Source organism: Aphelocoma coerulescens, chromosome 19 (genome assembly GCF_041296385.1).
Source record: "Aphelocoma coerulescens isolate FSJ_1873_10779 chromosome 19, UR_Acoe_1.0, whole genome shotgun sequence".
Classification (NCBI taxonomy): Eukaryota; Metazoa; Chordata; class Aves; order Passeriformes; family Corvidae; genus Aphelocoma; species Aphelocoma coerulescens.
In genome coordinates, this window is record NC_091032.1 from 9397979 (window position 1) to 9421323 (window position 23345).

The 23345-nt window shown below is 53.4% G+C and overlaps 1 protein-coding gene across 1 annotated transcript; it reads left to right on the top strand.

The window, feature by feature from the left end:
• Positions 1 to 877: 877 nt before the first annotated feature.
• On the top strand, positions 878 to 22236 carry DHRS11 (dehydrogenase/reductase 11). Its single transcript, XM_069033312.1, has 7 exons — positions 878 to 1059; positions 10919 to 11128; positions 16584 to 16678; positions 17127 to 17256; positions 17829 to 17921; positions 18523 to 18588; positions 19606 to 22236. Exons 1-7 carry the CDS (start codon positions 928 to 930, stop codon positions 19645 to 19647), a joined length of 768 nt encoding a protein of 255 aa, XP_068889413.1. The 5' UTR covers positions 878 to 927; the 3' UTR covers positions 19648 to 22236.
• The last annotated feature ends 1109 nt before the right edge of the window (positions 22237 to 23345 follow it).

Consider the following 23345-nt stretch of genomic DNA (forward strand, 5'->3'; position numbering starts at 1 on the left):
GGATGTAATATGTTAAAGCGCAATGTGCAAAAATTTAAATAAAGAATATTTATTAATACGCATAGTAAAGGTGGGCGTCTGTGTTTGTGCTTGGAGTGCTCAGTTCCTGCGGTTCAGGTGGGGGGGTGAGGTGAGGAAAGCTGGCCTGGGAAAGGACAGATCCTTGAAAACCAGGCTCTGTGCACCTCCAGGGATGTGCTTTGGAGATGGTGGAGTCGCTGCCAGCCCCGTGGGGACCGTGGCGGCCCAGCTGTGTCGGGGGCACGGTGCCAACCTGGCACTGGCTCGGCATCAGGCGCCTGTTCTGCTTCCAGGAGCTGGGGACAGGGATTGCTAGGGAGCTGGCAGGGGCTCTGCTCTGGAAATCCTGGCGTGAGGGCCGTGCCCAAGGACAGCACACATTGGGGAGGGGGTTGGATTTGGAGGGTGCACCTTGGGCTGTTTTGGGGGGATTGTTAAATCCCAGCCTTTCATCACTTAAACACCTGCGCTTCTGCCTCTTCTGTTTCACTTAATCCATTTCCTCACAAGTTTCTGGGAATTAATTTGAGCATCTTTGGCCCTGAGGTGGGGGATAAGAGCCCCTTCACCACGCTGCTCCGTCCTCTACTCTCTCCACCCCCATTCCATCCCTCTCCAATCCTTGGCTGGTTGCTGCCTCACCGCTCCACGCATCCATCCCAGCGCCTTTCAGGCTCTGGCGCACCACGAGCTGCCCTTTGCGCTCCGTTCCCTGGGGAGGGAAAACCCCAACCCCAACCCCACCCCCGCTCCCGTCAGCGCACGGAGGGCGTGTCCCCGACGGGCGTGTCCCACACTGGGCGTGTCCGGGGGGCCAGGGGCGTGTCCGGGGCGTGTCCCCGGGGCGGGGCTGCCGGCGGGCGGTGCTTTGTGCGGCGGCGGCGGCGGCGGGGCCGGGCCGGGGCCATGGAGCGCTGGACCGGCCGCGTCGCGCTGGTCACCGGCGCCTCCGTGGGCATCGGCGCGGCCGTGGCGCGGGCGCTGGTGCAGCACGGCATGAAGGTGGTGGGATGCGCCCGCAGCGTCGACAAGATCGAGGTACCGGCGGCGGCACCGGGGCGGGGGCCGCCTCCCCACGAGGCCGCGGCGGAGCGGGGCCGCTCCCGGGCCGAGCGCGGCCGGGCGGTGACACCGCGCGGGGGATGCCGCAGCCGGCCCGGCCTCTCCTGGCCCCGCGGCGGGTGGAAGGTGCCCGAGCGAGGAGCGCATTCAGTTTTGGGGGTGTTTTTGAGCCGCTGCTTATCGAGGTTAAAAATAGCATCTGCCCGGCCGGTGCCGGGAGCGGGACCGGGCTGCGGGCGCTCCGGGGCTCCTGCAGCCGCTCGGGGATGCGGCTGCTCGGGAGGCAGGGCGTTTCTAGGAGTTGGTGTTAAAATAGAGCTTCAGTCCTGCGAGGAGCATCTCTACAGCCCCGTCAAAAACCCCACGGCGCTGGCTTGAGAATAAAGATGCTTAAAAGAAGTGTTTTCTGGGGATGCTGGGTGCGTTGGTCAGCTGTGCCTCGCGGTGGCACGAGCTAAAGCTTATTTGCCATTTAGGAAGTTTCCTCTGAGGGAGGAAATAAGTTTTAGTCAGCTTAAATATTGCCATCCTGGGTGTTTGGAGCGAAAGGAGACCCGTACAATATCCAGCGTTGGGTTCCCTTAACCAGGGTGATAAGGGCTCTGCACAGCTGCCTGCACTGAGAATAAATGGTCCAAAATTCACGGAAACCAAGGCTCGGCACTGGTGGCGTTGCTGAGTGGGGTTAAGTAAAGAAGTGCTTGGGAAAACCCAAACTTTTCCCCTTTTTCATTGCGTATCGCAGAGGCGCCGCTTGCAGAGAGGAGAGAACGCCAGCGTGACTTAGTGAACTGTCCTTTGGGGCTTGCTTCTAATTTTGGACTTCCCAGCGTTTTGATGCGGCAGTTTGCAGGGAAAGCTGAGCTCTCCAAAGGCTTTCCCACGTGCAGCTGCCGGTGTTTGATGTGCTGGAGCCTCAGGGTGCCTGGCAAAGGATGCTCTAAAGGATGTTGTTGCTTCCCATTCCTCTCCGAAAAGTTATTCCCAATATTGCTGTTTCCACCAGTGCCCTTATCTTGGATTTTGTTTTGGAATCTTTTCATTTGGGAAAGAAATCAATGAAACTTGTGTTTTCCTCTGGCGCTCACGTGAGTTTCCTTCCTTTCCGAACCTTTCCTGGCCGAAATACAGCGTGGATTAACAACGAGCAGTCCTGTGAAGCTTTGCCTTTCCATTTCAGTGTGCACCAGGAGCAATCACTTCTGTATTGATGATTTATCGGCTTTGCTTGGGGTGCAGATGTGCTGGGTGGTGCTGGCTGCTCGCAGCTCCCAGACGTCCTGTGGTGTTGCAGACACGTGTTCCCACAGCAGCTGATGTTTGTCCCCGTTCCCTCCCGCCTCCCTGGGACCCAAGTGTGTCTGCAGCGCTGTCACTTGTTTTGGTGGGTGTCTGGACTGTGTTTTGCTCCGCTGCTATTCTGGGTTTATTTATTGTCAAGCATGTTTCCTTAACGAGGAAGAAAATCCCAGCAGCGCTGCCCGCTGGGGGAAGGGAAGGTGCTGGAGCGTGGGGGGATCCAGGGTCACTGTGGGAGCAGCTCCATCACCTCCTGGCTGCCAGGGATGCTGTGGGAGCTTTGTACCCGATCCTGCCATGCTTCAGAGCAGAGCTGTTGATGGAGCTTTCCTCCAGGAGGTTCACCTTGAGGCTTTTCCTTAAAAAAAAAAATAAAATAGGAAGGTATTCAGGCTTGGAACTCCTGAGCTGCCACCGAGGATCTGACTGCTGCTGATGTGAGGGGTGCTCTGATTTGGGGAAGCAGGGCTGGAACACGGTGATGGAGGGAGGAGAGAAGAGGAATGTGAAGGAGTTGAGTGATGCCAGAGCATCACAGCCATAGTTCACAGAGTCGTGGAATCCCAGCCTGGTTTGGGTTGGAAGGGACCTTATAAACCATCCCATTCCAACCCCCATGAGCAGGGACACCTTCCACTATCCCAGGGTGCTCCAAGGCAGCTTGAAATGGAAAGAAGGCATACGGCAGGGTGTAAAACCTGGAATACAGAGCTCACTGTGTAGCACAAAAACATTGTATTTCGTTGAAGTCAATTCAAGTCACCAGTTTTAAGGTAAAATGGCTGGAACCCCTCTGTAAGGTGGTTTTGTAACCTCCAGCTAACTGGTGGCTGAAAGAGCAGGTTGTCTGGTGGGGATTTAGCTCGGGCAATAAATGCTATGTCAAGATTTCTTAATCTCTTGGAAAATCAGATAAGGGCTTGAGGCAAGATAACGAAGGATTTGCAAAGTTGCGTGTTTGGCATTAAACCTGTCACAACTCCAGTGGTCTTTATTTGGTTTTTGAAATAAAAATGTTAATGGCTCACAAAAAAAAAAAAACACAAAAACTGCAGAAGGATCTTTATTATTCCCTTCCAGTGGCTCCACTGGCCACGTTTCCCTCTCTGCTCCCAAACAGCCCCGTGCTCCCCACTTGTGCTGCTTCTGTGACCAGAGAGAGACTTTTCGTGTTGGTCATCAAACAGTGACTTTAACAGTCAGACATCGAGGAATAACATATAATTAAACTGGCTTTATTTTCCTTTTGCATGCCAGGAGGTAATTCAGGTTGAAGGCTTGTTTTAAATGCAGAGCCTGGAGGTACTAGCAGCTGTCAAGGACTTTCTGGCGTGTTCTCAGTGAGTGTTTGCTGCTCTCCAGACACCGCCACGCGTTCCAAGTCAGGAGCTTTAATGAAGCAGCCAAGCGTTTTCAGCAGCTTGGAAGACCAAGCTTTGGGGGGAAAATGCTCCTTAGGAGATGATCACCCTCCCAGGGCCCCCCTTTGCTGGTCCTGGGGTTCCCAGGGTGCAGAGACTCACTGAGATTTTCAGCCACTCTGATGTTCTTCAGCTTCCCTGCTCCTCATGTTTTCCAGGAATTTGTATTTAGTGTCCGACTTCTTGCAGCAGCACAAAAAAGGGGAGAATTTGCACATGCATGGGGCAAAATATTCCCCCTCCCGTCTGGCAAGCCCCTCTCTGGTCTTTTATTCAGTGAGATATGTGAGTTTTGTTTTGCAGGGTTCTTCGCCAGGGTGGGGAGGAATTGGGAGGGTTTTTTTGGCTCAGAGGCGCTGAGGGACTCTGCAGCTTTTCTCTTGGAGCGCAGGAAGGCAGGAGACAGGGAGCTCTTTCCAAGGGGTTTGCAGTGATGCAAACTACGCTCTTTTTATAATTAAAATGGATTTATTTTATATTTACAGAGAATGGCAGAAGTGCTGGCAGGGGCTCTCCCTCCATCCAGGGTGCCAGAGCCCTGGATCTGCAGCGTGGCTGGGGCTGTCACTGATGGGAGATGCTCCAGGTGGGACACTCCCACCTGCTCCAGGTCACTGGAAATCGTCCAGCAGCTCGTTCATTCCGTGGGTGCCTTGTTCTGGTGTGACCAGGGACACCATGGATGTCGTGTTCCAAAAGAAATCCATTTTTTTCTGTCTTTGTTGGCGTGCTGAGAGCAGAGCCGTGCGGGAAGCAATAAACGTGGCTTAAGATACAAGGTTTAACCAATTAATTCCAATGCATTTGTGACAGGTATTGATCAAAGGTAACATTTATAACCAGGGCCTGCTTTGTCAAGGTTAGATCTCGCTCAGGAAACAGCCTTTGATAAGCTGAGCAATTGATTGCAGGTTGGAGCAGCCCAGTCTCTGAGGTCAGTGCTCTCCTCCCTGGCAGCAGCGTGGGTGTGTGGGAGGAGGAGGAAGGAGCTGAGTCTTCCTCGTGGGATCTGAGCATCCATTTGTGGTCACTCCCATGATCCCTGCCCAGCCCTAAGGTGCAAGGGAGGCTCTGGACCCCGTGGGTAATTAACAGGTAATTGTTTCATAGCACCTGAGTGTGGTATTTAATTACCTGCAGGCAGACCATTGATGGTTTAGAGGTCACTTGGTTCTATTTTGGCCTCCCCTGGGGGTGTCTGTCCGTGGGGTGCAGCTGTGGTGTCCCTGGTGGGTCTGACCCCCTGCTCAGCAGCTGGGATGGGTTTCCTGGGCTGTTCCCAAAACCAGGGCTTTCCCCACTCTTCAGGCAGGAGGAGCAGCTTCAGGCAGGATAATCCCAAGGCATGGCTCCTGTGGAGTGAATGACCTTCAGAGTCTCCTTGGCCTCTGGAAGGGCTTGTTTTGTGTTTGGCCAAGGCTTTGCCTCGGGGATGGTGGGAGCTTAAGGCCTCTGAAGTGCTTTTATTGCCACTTGTCCCTGACCAGATCTTTTCCTGATAAACTGCAGAGACCCCATAATTGCTGTCCAGAGTGGGAGGAACAAATGCTTTGCTGTCCCCATGATTTTCCTGAGCCTTGAAGCTCAGGAGGTTTAAACCAGGTTGGATTCCTTCTCTTTCTGCCCCAAAATGTGCTTTAAGAATGTGTCTTTGTGGCAGCCCCCCCTTCTCTGCTGCACTTCCGTTCCCTTGGGCTTTGCAATAGAGCAGCAACACCAGGGCATGCCATGCTCAGAGCCCCAGAAATAAGTAACTGAGCTTTTCCTGGGGTTTTGGAGCTGGAATGGGGTGTGTGTGCTCCAACAAAGGTCAGGTGGCTGTCCTGTGCCTCAGTTTCCCTGTGTAAAACGTGGCAGCTATCCTGGGAAGGTGGGAGTGCTGTGCAGGGCCAGCATTGGACACAGAGGGGACTTTCTGGCTGATTTTGGGTTTAAGGAGAGTGCCCAGAGCAGGGAGGTGTGAAAGGAGCTGTCAGAGTGCTGCGGAGAAAATACGACGGTGTTTTTCCTGGGGTTTATGAATAGCTGCAGCTCCACAGAAAGCAGTGGCTGTGCTGAAGTTGAGTTTTATCCCTGTCTCCTGCCCAGTGCCCACGTGGGCAGTGCTGATGGGGATTTCCTGGCTGACAGGGTGGGTTTGTGCCACCCCAGGTGGGTTTGTGCCGCCCTGGCTCTGTGCCATGCCGGTTTTCTGTCCCCGCCAGGCCCGTGCGGCTTAGCTGGGATTAGGCCGGCGTGGCCCCGAGCGGGGCTGGCGTGGCTGCAGATGTTTGATCCCAGCACCTGCAGCTGTGTGTGCCCGGGGAAGGGCTGGTCCTGGCACCTGCTGCTCCCGCCGGCCGGGCTGGGATGCACGGGAGCCCCGTCCGCTTCTCCGCGGGTCGTAAACCTGGGCTGGAATAAAATGCAGCACCTGCCACCGGAATTTCAGAGCTGGGGAGCGCTGGGAGCCCCTGGGGGAAAGCCCAGGCCCCTCCTGGCGTGCATTAATCTGCCTCTCCAGAAGAGGATTCCTCGGGGATTACAGGCCGGGAGCTGAGGAGCCGGAGTGCCCGTGGGGCCGCCGCTGCCCTCGCTGCCGGGCACAGCGGAAAGCACCGGGCTCTGCCAGCCCTGCAGAAAGGCCACGGCCACACCGAGGGGTGCTGGCAGGAGAAGAGGCCCACCCCGAGCTGCGGTGCTGGGGACCCGCTGTTCTGGTGCTCGTGGAGTGGCCCAGCCCCTGGATGCAGTCGGTGCTCGGGTCTGCCTGGGACCCCCAGCTCGGAGCTCTCGGTGCGTTGTCAGCTGTGGGGACTCTCTCGGGGTGCTGGGGCTGGGAAGGGCTCGTGTCAGCTCTGGGAACAGGTCCTGGGTGTCCCCAGGAGTGCTCCCAAGCCCTACTCACCTGGGATGTATTCGGTTATCTGTTTTGCTCAGGGTGGGTACGTGCTGGTTCCCATGGACCTCTGATCACACCTTAAATTCTCAGGGCATCTCAGACCTTCACCGCTGCAAGATTAGGCGGGGTTTGACTTAATTAAAATAATTTTCCAGGTGGAGATGACACAGGAGGCAGGTGCCAGGATCTGGGGGTGTCAGGCAGAAGCTGGGGCTCAGCTCTGCCCTCCAGTCTGGGTGTCTGTGGGTTGCCTTGGGAATCTGCTGGTGGAACGGGCAGCGACAGGCACAGCTCAGAGTAAGGCAGAGATATTGCTCTAATGAGCTGTCATGGTGACAGCAGCGTCTCCTCCTCCCCCACGCCAGCCTGGAGCAAGAAGGGAAAAACTAAAAATGCCTTGACGTGAGGAGGGACTGTGTGAGTGCCTGGAGGGAGCAGGGACCTCCGGGGCGCTGCGGCTCGTGTGTGACACTGGAAATTGAAAATTAAGTGAGCTAAGAAAAACATATCCTGGGATGTTCAACTGCTGGGAAAGTGCAGGGAGCAGGGAGGGCTTGGAGAAGAGCAGCGTGGCTCTGGAGCAGTCTGGGAGGACAGCTCCCAGCTCGGGAAAGATGTGGTGATGGCTCAGCCAGACCCAGCTTAGCAGGAGCCTGGCTCCAGTGCCTGGGAAGAAATGTGCAGTAGTATTTACCCTTGGATCATGTGGGCCAAAAGATACCCACAGCTCTGAATCTCGCTCATGGTCACAGAGCACTGTGGAAATAAACAAATAAACCTCACTCTAGTGCTTTATTCACTGTACATCTCTATTATGCTGTTGTACTGCTATTAAATCTTAATTAAAAGCAGCTTCAGACTTGCCAATCAGTGGAATGAAAGGGTTTGTAAGCCCTCAGTTTTCTTTCAGAGCTGTGATGCTGTTTTCTCTGATGAATTTTTCTCCTTCATTTCCTTTAGATAGCAAAACTAATTGGGGTGACTTGGGTGCTTTTCCAGTTGGTTTCTTGGTGCAGCTCTGTGTTTAAGCACAAGTTCAGTCAGTAGGACACAAGTACCTGTGATGAATGGCAGGTTAGATTAAAAATACCTGATGGCTTCTTCTGGCTTTAGTCTAACTAAACTGAACTAAATGTGGCTGAAGTTAATGGGATGGTTTGCCAAATAAAACCCTATGTGACTCCTTCTTTTTTTTCCCCCTCCCCTTAAGAGTCCCTTAACATTTTTATATCAATTAGTGCTGTAAAACTATTTTACCAGGATTGAATGTAAATGCAGGGCACTGTGCCCCATATACACAAAGAGCATTAACCCCTTCTGGGGAGAACTGGTGGTTTCTTAACACAGCAAACCCATCCCATAAATGTGAGGCATCCTTCCAGACTGAGTAGCACCTGGCTGTCCATTTCCAAGCATCCAGAGATAATGGTGTGTATACAGAAATGCTGGACGTGTCCAAGGCCAGGCTGGACAGGGCTTGGAGCAACCTGGGATAGTGGAAGGTGTCCCTGCCCGTGGCAGGGTGTGGAACTGGATGATCTTTAAGGTCCTTCCAACCCAAACCATTCTTATTTCAGATTTCCATATCTGCTGCTGGAGTTGCACTGGCCTTGTCTGTATTGCTGTTGCATTACCTGGTCACTCTCAAACTGTTTATGAAATCTGGAAAACCAGCTTTTTTCTCTTTTTCTTTCCTCCATGTGCATGTGGCGTGCTCAAAGTGGAACGAGCATCACTTGAGTGACTTAATGGATGCTCTGAAAAAAAACTCTGCAAGCTCCATAGCTCAGAGAGCTGCTTTTCAAAAGTCTCTTGCAAACTTGCCCGCAGTTGATGTTTCTTTGAAGAGTCTGTGATGACTCTTTATCTGTAGATGGTTGAAGCACGTTCAGCCCTGCCTGGATGTCAGCAGTGTTCAGCACTTGGTTTTCAAAGAGAATTTGTTAGCACAAGTGCAGCCTGAGAGATGAAAGGATCCATGCTGAGGCTCGTTGGAGGCGGCGAGACACCAGGCAGGGAGAGAAAGGTTTTGAGAGAGATTTGGTTTCCCTGGTCACTTGTGTCAGAGAAGCTTTTCTCCCAGGGAGAAAGCCCTTTCTGTCTGTGTCTGCCTGGGAACAGAGGATGGGCAGCTCCAGCACTGGAGGCACTGCTGTCCAGAGCCCACAGCCAGAATGGTCAGGTTGGAGGGACCACAGTGGGGCATCTGATAGAACCTCCCTGCTCCAGCAGGGTCATCCCAGAGCAAATCACACCCCTTATTTCCTCTGCTCCTTCATCTGTGACTGCCTCCACTGAGAGGCTGGACTGAGCAGGGAAAGGTTTCTCCAAATGGTAGAAGTGGCAGCTGGACATGGAAACAGAGCTGTGAGACATGGCCCTGTGTCCCTCTGGGCTGTCCATGAGCTTGTCTGTCCTTTCCTGTCCATGTTGATGAGCCCTTCTTCCTCCAGCCAGCTCTCCTGGCATGGGTCCTGCTCTGGGAGATTCCTCCCAACCCCTTGTTCCTGTGTTTCTCATCTTTGAACATCTTTGGCATTGCCTGGTTCACACTCTTGCACCAGTTTGTGGTCCCTTTGCCCCTTTTTCCCTCCAGTGTCTTTGCAGGAACGAGACCCCATCCCTGGAGCAGTTGAGAACCTTCCAGCAGCCCTTCATACTGCTGTGAATTTTCTAAGTGCTGCTCTTGCAGATTTTCCCCCCCTCGACTGTTTTTTCAAGCCTGTGCTCTGATAGTGAAAAGGAATAGACTTTTCCACTCCTATCAGCACGTCATCAACAAGGTTGCCTGTATGGCAAAGTGCAGGCAGCCCCAGGAGGCCACAGAGAGGCAGGATTCAGTCCCAGAGGCACCTTTGTTCAGGCAGAGATGTTGTCAGCTCAGCCTGAGCAGGGCTCTCCAGGGATCCTGATGCTGCTGGGGTGGATCGATCTCCGGCTGAACTCGGCACGTCCGTCCCCTTGTCGCCTGGTGCTGTGAGAGCAATACTAATCATTCTTGTGTTACTGCAGTGCCTTCCCTGTGCTGGGAGCCAGACAGGAGAGCAGCTCCTGCACCACAGCTCAGCCCTGGGCTGGTTCTGGCTTGTGGTCCATGAAAGCTGTGGGTTGCTGGGAAAGGTAAAGCAGCAAAGCTGCAACTCCCTGCTCAGGGCCTTGGTCCAGCTCTGTGGTGGGCTCAGCTGTTGGGAAACACAAAAATCATTTACCAAACAGAGCCACTTGCCCCATAGTGCTTCAAATGAACATGCTTGGGGTGCAGGGAGGGCTGGGGAGGGGCTGGCATTTGTCCCTCTGCAGGGCAGGAACTCCGAGCTTGGAGGTGCTCCGCAGCCACCTTCGTGTGCAATCACGTCCAGGAGATTCCTGCACTGGGCCTCGCTCCTCCTTTTATGAAAGGCTGGAAATTGCAGTCCTTGGAATGCAGGGAGGAGCTGGGAGGAGTGGGAAAGCTGCCCGTGTCAGGAGCAGGGCTTTATTGCACCCGCTGAAATGTCACTGTTGGTGACACCGCCGCGGGCCACGGCGTTCGAGTCATTTGGTGGACGTTTGTAGCCAGAGTCCATCTCCCCGCAGGAGCCAGACATCATGTGGCTCCTGCCTGGCACTGGGAGCTGTCACTGTCACTGCTGTGACACATCAGGGAGGGGATGCTGCTTCTCATTAGTGTCAGGGGTAAAGGGCATCCTCCGGAGGATGCGGTGTGGTGGCGGCAGCGCAGCAGCACAGCAGCAGCTCCTGGCCTTTCCTTGGCTTTGTGTCAGCCAGCCTGACAAAAGATTGGGATATTTGGAGTAATTCTTGGTCGTGGCTAACGAGGAATTGTCAGGCACGTCCTTTGCCAGTGTGGCAGACTCAGAGCCTGGTGCCAGGGCAGGATTTATTTGTATTTTGCCAGCATTGCTCACCTTGAGTGGTACTGCCCGGGGTGATGGATGAGCACTGAGAGTGTCCTCAAGTTCAATAACTTAAGGGCTGAAGCTCTCAGCTTCTCCTGGATATGATATCTCCTTTTTCTTAATTAACATCACAGTGATTCTTCCCCAGTGCCTGCTTTTCAGCCCGGGGTGTGCTAGCCCTGAGGTGTGTTTTTCAGGAAATGGCTGGATAAGCTGCTCCACCAGGAGAGGGGGCTGATGGCTGTTTCCATCCTTCCTGATGGCTGTTTTTTCCCTTCCTGATGGCTGTTTTTTCCCTTCCTGATGGCTGTTTCCCTCCTCCCTCTCTCCCCTAGAAGCTGGCAGCTGAGTGCCAGAGCGCCGGCTACCCGGGGACGCTGATCCCGTACAAGTGTGACCTGTCCAACGAGGAGGAGATCCTGTCCATGTTCTCGGCCATCAAGACCCTTCACCAGGGGGTGGACGTCTGCATCAACAACGCGGGGCTGGCCCGGCCCGAGCCCCTGCTCTCGGGGAAGACAGAGGGCTGGAGGACCATGATAGATGTGAGTATCCTCCCGAGGGAGCAGGAGCTGGGCCACGTTTCTGTTTCTTTTGGCCACCATCTACTCATTTCAGAGCTGAGGATCTGCTCCCCAGCCTGCTCTGACAAGGCCCGGGTTTGCTGCTTGGGGAGTGGAAGAACACCTTGCCCTGCTGAGCCCTCACCTTGGAGGATGGAAACACAGCAGCACTTTTCCTTTAAACTCCCTGAAGGGTGGAGAGCCTCACTTTTTTTTCTTCAATAAAGCAGGAAATCAAATGCCAAGCGCTGGCTTCTGCAGCTAATCCTGTTAGTTGTGGCAGTGGGTTGTAAAAATGGGCAGATTCTTTTTGGCTTAAAAAGCTGTAATGCTTTTTGTCTTTTGTCATAGCTTAATTTTCTGCCCATAATCTGGTTAGGGCTGGATGTGAATGAGAGCATTTTGTGTGCTGAAGTGGGAGTTGTGCACATGGCCCATCCCATTTACAACTTCTCCCTGGGTCCTCCTGTCCTGAGGTACTGCTGGGCATCTCCCTGTGACTTCACCATTTCTTGTCATTATGTGAGGGCCCTTTTCTGCTCCTAGCAGTGGCAGCCACAGCTGTGGGATCTCAGGATGGTTTGGGTGTCCTTGCAGTGTCCCCTCCTGCAGCTCTGGCCAGTGAGGTGCTGAACCAGGAGCCTTTCATGGAGTGATCTCCCCTCCTGTGCCACTTTCTCTTGTACACGGAAGTGTTTTCCTCACAGGAGCAGGAGTGGGACTCGTGGCTGTGAGTAATCCTTGTGGCACTTCCAGCAGCTCTGAGAGCTTGTCCCAGTGAAGGGAAGGACATGTCTGAAAAGCTGTTTGAAGCTGTAGGCTCAGGGCCACTGTGTCCAACAGTGGAGTCAGCTGGGACGTGTCAGCTCCCCTGGCTGTTCCTCCAGAGCGGTCTCGGGGGCTGTGTAAAGCAAAACAGAGAAGCACATTGAGGCTTCAGACTCCTGCTGCCAGGGCAAGAGCTGCCATATCCTGGCTAATTAAGTTCTTGTTAGGATTTTGGCCTGACTGCTGGCTGCTGTGACTGCAGCCAAAGCAAGCTCAGCTCAGCTTTGTCTGCCCAGCCAGGCTTTGTGAGCTGCCCAGCCTGGGTCACTGCACAGCCGCATCTCCCCGGCCCCGGTTGCCATGGAGGCTTTAAAGAAAATGAAGTGAAGTGTAGCTGAGGCTGAGCTGGTATCCAGCAGGGCACTGCCCAGCCCTGACTCGCTGCAAGCTGGGCCCTGGGGGTCACCTGGGCCTTGGAAACTCCTTGTCCTGGTCCCTGGGACCGTGTGATGTGTGGATCCCTCGGGGATGCTGCGTGTCCCTCGTGCTCCTTTGTCTCTGTTCTTTGTCAGGTGGGCAGGCTGGGGGGACTTGTGGTTCTTCCCAGCTGAAAGCCCTTCCCCATTCCATATTCCCTTCCCTGGCTGCTCAGCTGGAAGTGCTCCCTTTAATCCCATCTCCCACCACTTTTTGGGAGGAGGATTTTGGAATGGAGATTTTCCTGTATGAGACACGCCGGTGTTGGCGATTACAGTGGCTCAAAGTTTGGGAGCCTGTGGGGTCCCCCTGCTTGTGGGTGCTGCTTTGGGGTGGGAGGAGAGGCAGGGTGGTGACCCCACAAGGGCAGTGCTAGGAAACGGGGCTGGGGGAATGTTTTATTCCCAGGGATGATCCGTACGGCTCTCTCTGCTCCCACTGCTTGGCAAAAATGTTGTTGTAGCACTGGGAGCAGCCTGAGACACCCAAGCTCTCTCCCTGTGCTGGCAGATATTTTCCTCTCACCATCCTCCCAGCAGCTGCTGGCTTGGCTCCTGATTCCTGTGTTAATTGAACAACCCTCCCACCTCCAATGGAAAGGCAAAGCCCTGGGATGCTCCAGAGCCAAACACTTCACCCACCCTGGCCTGGGCAGCCCGACAAGCCTGGGCTTTGCTTTTTATGCTGCTGCTGAGGGGTAGAAACAGCACAGTGGCGTTTTCCCTTTTGTTCTGTGCCCCTGCTTTGTGGCTGCATGGAAATGTCTCCTGGAAATGTCTCCTGGAAGTGTCTGTGTCTCCAGGCCGTGCAGGCGCCGGGGCAGGGCCTGGGGGGGCTCTGCAGGGCCAGCCAGGCCCGTTCCCCTCGCAGGGGCAGGACAGGGAGGGCTGCCAGCACCTTTCACGGGCCACTGGGCTTTGCAGAGCTGTGTGGGAGCAGGGAGGCTTCTTCCCGAGCTTCCCTGGAGAGCAGCGTGGGGGGAGATGCTGTTGGAGAGTTCCAGGGCACCTCTGGGCTGCAGGATGGGAAAAGTTTCCAAACAGCCATCGATCCATCGATTTAGGAGGCATTAGGGCCTTAAATTAAAGGCATTTTTTTTCTTTTTGGTAAATTGATTTTTGCTTCCATGCATTTTTTATGAGCTTTGAGGCTCTGTCTCCTTCCAGATTCCCCTCTCAGTATCCTTCTTCTTGCTTTATATCTAACAGTCAGAACCATGTTATCATTTACTTATTCCCCTCCTTTTCTAATGTTCCAGTTCTTTGTTGCCTGGTATTCATTCCCGAGGTGGGAGCTGCTTCTCCCCAGGCTGCAGGGAGATGTTTGGAATTGCAGATGTGTTGCTTCACAGCAGCACGGAGCCCTGCCTCTCCAGCCAGCAGATCTGCTGTGGGTGCAGGAGGGAAGGTGTCACCTCAGGCAGGTTCTGAGCCCATCCTCCCCTGGTTCACAGCTTCCCCCATCTTCTGGCTGATTTGTGAGGCTGGAGCAAAGTCCTGATGTGCAGGAGGGGCTGGGTGCTGTGCACACACTGAGCCAGGCTCCGGGGCTGCAGCAGCTCCTTCATGTTTTACCCACTGACCTTTCCAGCCAGGAATTCAAGCTGAACTTCCCATTTTCCCTGCTCAGGGCACAGAGGGCTGCAGCACACATCCTCTCGCTCCTCTAGACACGGAATGGGTTTGATTCTTGGCATTACTCGTTGACAAGCCAGGCTCTGTTCTTCTTGCTTTTCTAAACCATCTGTGCAGGGATGTGTTTGCTGTAAGCTGTGTTTCCATGTGTGCTTTGGAGCTGAGGTACTCGTTTGGATGCCTTGGAAAGGGCTGATTCTGGGAAGTGAAATGCTGAGCACTTCTAGGAACAGGGTCTTTTATGTTCTCTAATGTGGCAATTGGAAGTCGTTAATTGCTGGGAAATGTGGTTTCTGTCACGGAGCTGCTGCCTGGGCACTGAGCAGGCCCCAGGTGTGGTGGCCATCCTTGCCAAGGGACCTTTGAACCTTTTCTCCTTAAAACAGGAACCAGGCAGAAAAATGTCTTACATGGATATTTGTAGCAGCAGCCTCGGGGTGATACAGACTTGCTCGTTTTCCAGGCGTGTTTTTAGGTTCCTCAGTGCCTGTTCCATGTTTTGAAATGGGATTTCACCCCAAAATCCAGCCTGTGCTGGTGGGAAAAGGCCATCCCAGCTCAGCTGCCTTCCAGCCAGTTGTTTTGTTCTACCGTGGGGTTTTATCACAGGGCTCTGGACTTTCCCACAGTGGCTGTTGATTGGGATCTTGCTTTGCCAGGAGCTGTCAAAATGTTGTAACTCTGCCCACACGAGGAATGGCTGCTCCCTGAGTCACAGGCTTTGGGATGATGTTACCCTCTAGTGGCCTTTGGAGAGGGAGTTGGGAGTGACTGCTCCAAAACTGAGCTGCCTGCTGGGCTGGGGCATCCTGGGGCAGGGATGTTGTTTGTCATGAAGGGTTTCTCCACCAGCAGTTGCCCAGATCCAGATCCCAAAGGACTGGTGACTCCTGCGTCCCCTGACCACGCTGCTGTGGAATCCCAAAGCCTGCACATGCCCCACCTGCTCTGGGCTTCACTCCAGTGCTGAGGGGCCCTTCTGCTGCCCTCTCTGCTCATTTTCCTCCTTGCACAGCCCAGGTGAATTCCCAGGTTAAAGATTTATCCCTGCAGTTCCAGGTGTGATGGCCGAGGTGCCCAGCAGCGACTCTGTGCTTGGCCAAAGTGCACTTGGATGGGGGTGATGACTCCACTTGTGTTGCCTGGGTACTCCCAGGATCACACAAACGCCCTGTTTATCTCTGGCCGAGACAAAACCCTCACGGATGGCCTCTGGCAGTGAACAGGGAATAACCCAAGACAAAAGCAGTGACAGAAGATCCTTGAGCTGACCCCACTCCCCTCTGTGCTGCTCAGGAATTGCATCTCTCAGCTCCAGCCCTTTCTCCAAACCAGTGGCCCTCTCCTGCCTGTCCTTCCGTGCCAGCAAGTCCAGGTTATTCTGCCCTGTTCTTGTTCATGATTTTCCCAGCGATGATCCCCAGCCCTCTCCCGTCTCCATCCCTCCCTGCCCACATGGCCTCGTTCCTGCTGCTCCACCCATTTATAGTGGCACTATTCCTTCTGATTCATCTGAAAATCAGTTCCTCCTGGAGATTTCACTCAGTGCAGCGTGTTCAGACCCTCCTGTCCTGCTCATTTAGCCGGCAAAGTGACACAAGGTTAGATAGGACCTGCCAGGGGATGGTCACACCCTTTCTGGCAGCCTTCAGCAAATCCCTTTCCAAATCTCAGCCACCTGAGCAATTAGCACTGCTGCTGAGATTCGTGCTCATCAGTCCTGCACGTACCTCTGGGCCCTTTGTATTCCAGCTGGGAGAATGTCCTTTATCTACACCGGGAGCTTTGCCTCTGTGTTTTATGATCAGGGAACCCTGGAGGCGGCTGTGCATTAATGGCTCCACAGCATTAATGGTTGTGGAGGTGACAGGACTGAGTTTAACCAAGCCAGGACACCATGGGAAGTGCTGGTCCAAAGAGCAAGAGCTCGGAAAGCTCTGGATCCTAAAGGACGGGGCAAATTGCCAGTTAGGGCTGAGGAAAATGTCAGCAGGCAGTGACAGATCGGTGGCTTGCACACCCCTAGGGTGAGTTGCCCACTCTGGTGTTCCCTGTGGCACAAAGTGATCTTTGGTTCGTGTGTCCTGGGAGCTCTTTGGTGGCCACGGTGCCTCCTCTGAGCTGCTGGCGCTCTGACAGGCAGGATCTGGGGATTTCCTCGTTAACGAGCTGACCTAATTACCTGCTGTTAGTGCCCTGCCAGCTGCCCAAAGCCCGGAGTGCTCGGTGCTCGACAGAACCGCAGGCTCTGTCTCCTGCCTGCGGGGAGGGGGTTTGCTCTCCCTTAATTTGGGATTTACCCTCACAGTTGCCCCTAAAACAATCAAGTCCATTCGTTTCTGCTCACTCTGGGTGTCTGTGCAGCCCTTGCCCCTGTGACTGCAGCCCCCAGCTCAGGTGTGGGGTGTATGAGCAATTCCCTCTCCGGGTGTTCCTGGGAATTGCCAGGGGACAGGGACTGGAACTGATATCCCAGGCTTTGGGCACACGAGGGGCAAATCAAGGGGTGCCAGGCAGGGCTGCTGGGCTTAATTTCTTCTTCTTTTCTCTCCCCTCAGGTCAATGTGATGGCTGTGAGCATCTGCACCCGGGAGGCCTACCAGTCCATGAAGGAGAGAAACATCGACGATGGGCACATAATTAACATTAACAGGTGAACAAAAGGGGCTGTAGGATCAGCCTCGGGGGCTTCCTGCTCTTCCCTGCAGCACAGAGGGGATTTAAGCACTTTGTGGGGTCAGCTATGGGGGCCTCCTCCTCCTCCCTGCCTTACAGGAAGGATTTAAGCACTGGAGTTTCAGGCTTGCTGTGGTGCTGATGGGGTTTTCCAAGGATTGTGGTGGTTGATACTTCAAACTTGATCCTTGCTGGTCTAAAGCAAGGAAGACCAAACCAGAGAGAAAAAGATAATACCAGTCACTTGTGACGGGGCAGGGCTGACAATTGATTTCTGGAGCTGGTCAGGAAATTTGAGTCGTGTTGAGAGGAGCTTGTGGTGTGTTCCCTGCTGCAGGCCCCGTGTCAGCTTCTCTGTGGGTTTATTGTGATGCTCTGGGTGTCCTGCTGGTCCCTCCAGCCCTGTCCCTGTGCTCTCCCCCCAGCATGAATGGCCACAGCGTGGTGCCCCAGTCCGTGGTGCATTTTTACAGTGCCACCAAGTACGCGGTGACAGCGCTGACCGAGGGGCTGCGGCAGGAGCTGCGGGAGGCCAAGACCCACATCCGAGCCACAGTGAGTGCTGAGGGCCCCCTGCTTCCCTCTGCCCTGGTGGGAGGCAGGTTTCATGGGTCAGAGCTTTTCCCTTTGGGAAAGAGCCAAGGGGATGCAAAAATAGTGCTCAGCACACTGGGAATGGCCTAGAAATCCTGTGGGAAGCTGTGGCTGTCTTTGCCAGGCAGGTTGGGGCACAGGGCCGTGTCTGGGAAGGGATTTTTTGGGTGCACAAAGTGGGCAGGTGCTTGTTGGGGGGGGTCACATCAACAGAGGGAGGCACTCAGCTGGGCTCTCTGCTCTCAGACAGAGCTTTTCCATGTTTTTCTTTGCTTCTCTGCCTCTGGGGTGTGAACAGGCAAGTACCCACCAGAGATACCTGCCACAACAATCATTAAGGCAAAGCCTGCTCACTTCAACTATTCCCTTAAAAAAATGAGTGGGAAAGGAGAATAACAGAAAAATGAATGTTTTTCTGTTTGTTTTTTTTTTTTTGCTTTTTCTAAAAAGTTTTCTCTCCTTTTTTTTTTTTTTTATTCTTTTACTAAAGGGGAATTACGAATCCTATTAGGATGTGCTCTGCTTTTTTCCAGTGCATATCTCCAGGACTGGTGGAAACAGGATTTGCTTTTAAACTTCACGATAACGACCCCGAGAGAGCTGCTGCAACCTATGAGAGCATTCGGGTAGGACTTGGAGGAATGGAAACAGGGAAGTGGCTCTGATTATAATTGAACAGTCTTTGTCCTGGCTAATGGTTCCAGCCCAGTGCTCTCCAATCTCAGCCCTCAAACCTCAAATTTTGCTCTGGTATTTATTTGCACACTGTGTAGGTTTCCGTTTGGGTTCAATTTCCAGCTCCTTACATTTTTCCTTTTATTTTGATGCTCCTGTAAATAAGTATCAGTCAGCTCTGCCATTTTGCCGGCTGTGACTTCTTCATTGCTCAGGAGGTGTGACAAACAGAGGTGCCAGCACAAGGAGAAGTGTTCTCTTGCAGGTGGCATGGGATTTCCTGTGGGAATTCCTGATAAGGATGGCAGTGCCTGCCCTGGCAGAATTACTGTGCCAGCAGTGAGGTTATTCACAGCAATCAAAGAATTATCAGCACCAGACACATCCTTTGTTAAATTTTTAATGGATTTGGTATTTCCTGCTTGCTTGTGCCTTCTGGACATGCCCCAGTGACACTGTCTGACCTCATTATGGATGGGCAGGAGAGGAGGGATCTCGTGGGGAACTTTCTGTGGTGCCCTTTGACCGAGAGCCCCTTTGCTGTCGTTGCAGTGTCTCAAGGCTGAAGACATGGCCAATGCTGTCATCTATGTGCTCAGTGCCCCTCCTCACGTACAGGTAGGCTGGGGCTGAGGCTGGAGGGGCTGAAGGCTGCCCTGGCCTGGCTGATCCGCCGCTGGATCAGCTGGGAGCTTAGGGAGCCTGTGCTGGGGATTAGCAGGGATCACGTTTGTTTACACTTCCCGGGTGGCAGCTCTGGGATTGCTCTGAGATGGCACTGCAGGGGCTCTGGGATGGCACTCTCAGGCTCTTCACATCCCTATGGATCCAGCAAAGGCTGAGCTGACTCTGATGCTTCCCCCAGAGGGTGCTGGGCACTGCCCAGGCTACCCAGGGAATGGGCACATTCCCAAGGCTGCCAGAGCTCCAGGAGCATCTGGACAACGCTCCCAGGGTGGGATTGTTGGGGTGTCTGTGCAGGGTCAGGGCTTGGACTGGATGATCCCTGTGAGTCCCTCCCAGGTCAGGATATTCTGTGATTCCATGATCCTAGAAAAGGACTGTGCAAGGCAGGGGGAATGTGAGGGGTAGGGGGCACGCTCTGCCCTTTGGACGGTGCCATCTGAGATTTGCTGAGAGTCTTGGGTCCTGCCAGTTGCCAGCTGACGTGTTGGACCTTCTCCCCTCAGTGTGGGATGCTTGTGCTGCCAGAGGGACTCCCCTCCTGAGAGACAAGAAATATTTGGCCAGCTTTGGGCTGGAGGCAGCAGCAGCAGGAGCAGAGCTGGTGTTCAGCACGTGCAGCAGCAGAGTTCCTGTTGTGAAAGCAGACTTTGATCATGAGGGGTTCCACAGCGTCTCGTGTGAACTCTGCTCCCTGGAGCAAGACGTGTTCCCTGACACTGCATCCCTGGGGATAACTGGCTTTGCTTGGCTTAAAAAGATAAAAGATCCTGCACCTTTTCTGTGCATATTTGAGCTTTTACCCCCTGCTAAAGGCAAAGCAGGTCCATTCACCCCTGCTTTCCTCACACCTCACTTAATCAGGCTGGTTCCTGCTCACAGGCTGGGGCAGCAGAGAAGTGCCCAGTGCAGAGTTCAGTGCACAATTCCATTCATGTTGGTCTCTTGCAGATCGGGGATATACAGATGAGGCCCACGGAGCAGATCTCGTAGCAGGGGAGGAGGATGAGGAGGACCATGAGCAGCACTGTGTCCACTCCACTTGGAACCCTCTGGCAGCCCAGGGTTCCCTCGGCTGGCTGGCAACGTTTTAATCAAGTACCAAGGATCGTGTTTGAAGAATTATTTTTCTCTCCCTCTCTCTGAGCTGGTGCTGGTGCTGAGCCAGTTTGAAGAAAGAAAAACCACAAACTCGCAGTGGGTCTCTTTCACCCCCACTCCTTTCTGAAACTGCTTAAGAGTAAAAATGTATTTGAAAATAATGCAGGGAAGTGGTTAGTGGAAGATTGTTTGTCTCCAGGCTGGTTTATTCTTCCTTTTGCTTTCTTTTCAAGGTTTGTTTGATCTTAGTTGCTGATGCTGTGTGTGGACCTAGGTGAAGTGGCACAAGATGTTTGCCAGCTTCAGTGTGCTTAGGGTTTGAGATTTTCAGTGGATGTCATACGTGAATCCATCTAATATTTTGGGTTTATTTTCATCAGGTTGATTACTGATGGTGATGATGCATGGGATATTTTCTATTTCTTTTATATTCCACTGCCCTAACCCCAGTGTACAACCGCCCCCAGCCCTCCTTTCCCCCTCACATGAATCATGCCTGCCAAGTTTGAGGAAGTATAAATGTGTGTGCTTGATATTTCTCTTTTTTTCTAGGTAGGTAAATAGTTGGAGGAAAAGCACCTGTCCTTGTGCAGGTTAGGATGATAATCTAAGTGGCATAGTTACAGTAAGAGTGAGTTGTTTGGTATTTTTAATAAAAACTAAACGTGTGCTGTCTTGTGATCACCTCTATCCTTGGTATCATCTCCCAGCACTCTCGATGTTCTGTATGTGATATTTGCATGCATTGACACTTTTCTGGAAACGTGGATTGCTCTGGTGCTGTTGAAATGCTGGTGCTGAGGAGCTGGAAGTGGTGGAAGTTTATTTCTGTGTAGAGGCACAAACTCTGAGAGAGAGAGAGAGAGAGTGGAACAAGCCGTGCCGAAGGTGTCCAGAACGAGGAGAGATTTGTAGGGGCATTTTGGCTAAGAAAAGCAGCAGGTGAAAGGTCTGGGTTGAGATCTCATGTTGGTGCAGCCCCAGTTTGGCTCTGGGTTGAGGGAGAAGAGAATTGGCCCCAAAGCAAAGCTGGAGTTGTCTTGAGACTCTTTGCAGGGAGGTCTGTGTGTGTCCAGCTCTCTGTGGAGCTCTTGGACATGTTGCCTTAAGATTGCAGACCCTGTCCAGCTCCTGCTGGACTCCAGGCAGCATTTCAGAAGGTTGGGGATGGTCACTTGGTCAGAGCAGAGGACGGAGAGCCTGGGGAATCAGGGTTGGATTGTTTGGCTGACACCAGGAGAGCCCTGGGAGTTCATCTGTGTTACCCCTCCGCAAGGGAGACCAGAGTTGGGCCACCAAGACACGAGTTCAGCTCCCTGTACAGCCTTGGGCAAGTCACTTTACCTCTCTGCCTCAGTTTCCCCATCTGGAAAATGGGGATAATAACACTCACCTACCTCACAGGGGTGTTGTGAGGACTCACAAGCTTTTGTAAAGCACTTTGACCACGACAGGCGCTGTGTAAGTGCTGAGTGTTGATATTGAAGTATTACTATGAGTTAAACCTTGTGTGATACGTAGAATTCCTTGTGCCAAAGGTGAGCAGCTGTAGGAGGATACAAGGAGAAAACTGGCAAAATGTTCCTTAATAATGGCAAAAACAAAAGACAATTTGCCCCTTTTTTTTCCTCTTTATTAACACATGCTCATGGCGTGTTCTGTCCATTCCTCATGTGTCACCAGTTTCTACTGACAAGTGCACCTGGATTTGGCTTTTTAATTTGTTGTCAGTGAAATTCCTGCCCCTTGGGAAGTCTTGCACTGCCCTGCTCGACGATGACAAGGTGGTGCCTTTGTGTGGATTCCCAGCAGGTGCCCTGGGCAGTGTGTACCATCTTAAGAAGGTGGCTGAACTACTGAAGAGGCCAAAATAAGAAAATTCTTTTAGAAATTAGGAACTTCTGAGCAGAAAAAAACTGAGCAGGGATGTGGGCAGCAGTGGTGAAACACTGAATTGTGGCAGCAACTGTGTGCAAAGTTCAGCAGATGTTGAAATGTGTGGCTGAGGAGGGGCTTTACATCTCCCTGCTGTGTAAAAGGAGGATTTGGAGAGAATTGCTTAAGGTGCAGAACCTTGACAAAGGGTTTGTCCGGGTGGTTGCTCCCTGCAAATACAACCTGGCTGCCCTGCAGCCCTGGAAGTTGGGTTTTTTTCCCCTCCCCCAAGAACATTTTTAAGTCTCTAAAGTAACCTTGAGATGAGGTGCAGTATATTTTTTTCCATTTGAAGTGTGGTTTTGGGGGATCATCCCTGCTGCCCATTAACCTCCCCCACGAAGGGCGGCCGTGGAGGGCTCCTTGCGGGTTCTGTGGCCGCGGGTGACCTTGGTGGCACCTCCTGCCACCTTCCTGGGATGAGATGGGACACGACTCCAAGGCAGTGAAACCCCTCAAACGCGAGGATCAGTGAACTGTGTAACTTACCTGTAGGTTTCTAATTGTGAACTGTAAAATAAAGAATAAAAAGAGAGGCACACTGTGGTTCGTTTCTGGTGTGTTTTGTTATTTTTGTGTTAGAACTCAACCGACTTTTTGCTTTTGGGGAATGATCCAAACAGAATGCTGCAGGTTTTGGGTCTTTATGAGGAAAAACAGAATTCCTTTCCAGAGCTGGACAGCATCCAGTTGTCTTGGGAATAACCGGTGCAGGTTGGGCTCACGTGTCCCGGTTCAAATGAAGCCACACCCCAGGTGGGAGGGTGGGGAAAAGGGTTTGGAAAACTACCAGGGATGAGCCCGGGATCCGGAATGGGGAAAAACCCAGACTGGATCAGGAATCGGCTCTCAGGCTTGGATATTGAACTCTTCCAGGCTCTCAGGCTTCTCTCGAAGCCAGCCACCTTTTGTATGTGTATAGAGACTCAGCTCTCATTTTTTGGGAAGAGGAACCATGACAACAGTTGGGGACCAGCAGGAAAAGCAGGATTTTACTGAAGATCCTTTGGGAACGGTGTCACGGAGAAATCCCCTCTCCTGGGGGTCACTGCTGCTCAAACACTCATTTTTTGTTAATACTAAAAATATCTGGGCTAGGCTAGCGCCGGTCCTTTCCTTGTTTTCCCAGCGTTAGGAGAGGCCAGTGAGGGAACGGTTAAAGCCGTTTGGTGGTTAATTAGGGCGCTGTTAATTACCAGCTGTGCGGCAGGGCGGGGCTCACACCTCTTGTTTCAGGCACCGCCCGCCCTGCCCTGGGTGACCCTGCTGGAGCAGGAGCTTCCCTGCTCCTCCCTCGGGGCTCTGCGGGGGTTCCGGGGTGCTCCGCTCCCGTTCCCGACAGTTCTTGGTGTCCTGTCCGGGGTCACTGGGTTTCCCGGTGCCCTGTCCGGGGTCACGGGGGTTCCCCGTTCCCGGGGGTCTGTCCGGGGTAACGGGTTCCCGGTGCCCTGTCCGGGGTCACTGGGGTTCCCCGTTCCCGGGGGGTCTGTCTGGGGTTCCCGGTGCCCGGGGGTCTGTCCGGGGTCACTGGGGTTCCCCGTTCCCGGGGGGTCTGTCTGGGGTTCCCGGTGCCCGGGGGTCTGTCCGGGGTCACTGGGGTTCCCCGTTCCCGGGGGGTCTGTCTGGGGTTCCCGGTGCCCGGGGGTCTGTCCGGG

Excerpts from the sequence above, each read along its gene's own strand:
- DHRS11 (XM_069033312.1), top strand. The coding sequence starts at position 928 with ATGGAGCGCTGGACCGGCCGCGTCGCGCTGGTCACCGGCGCCTCCGTG. Across the intron at positions 16,679-17,126 it reads CACATAATTAACATTAACAG|CATGAATGGCCACAGCGTGG; the intron begins GTGAACAAAAGG and ends CTCTCCCCCCAG. Across the intron at positions 17,257-17,828 it reads AGACCCACATCCGAGCCACA|TGCATATCTCCAGGACTGGT; the intron begins GTGAGTGCTGAG and ends GCTTTTTTCCAG.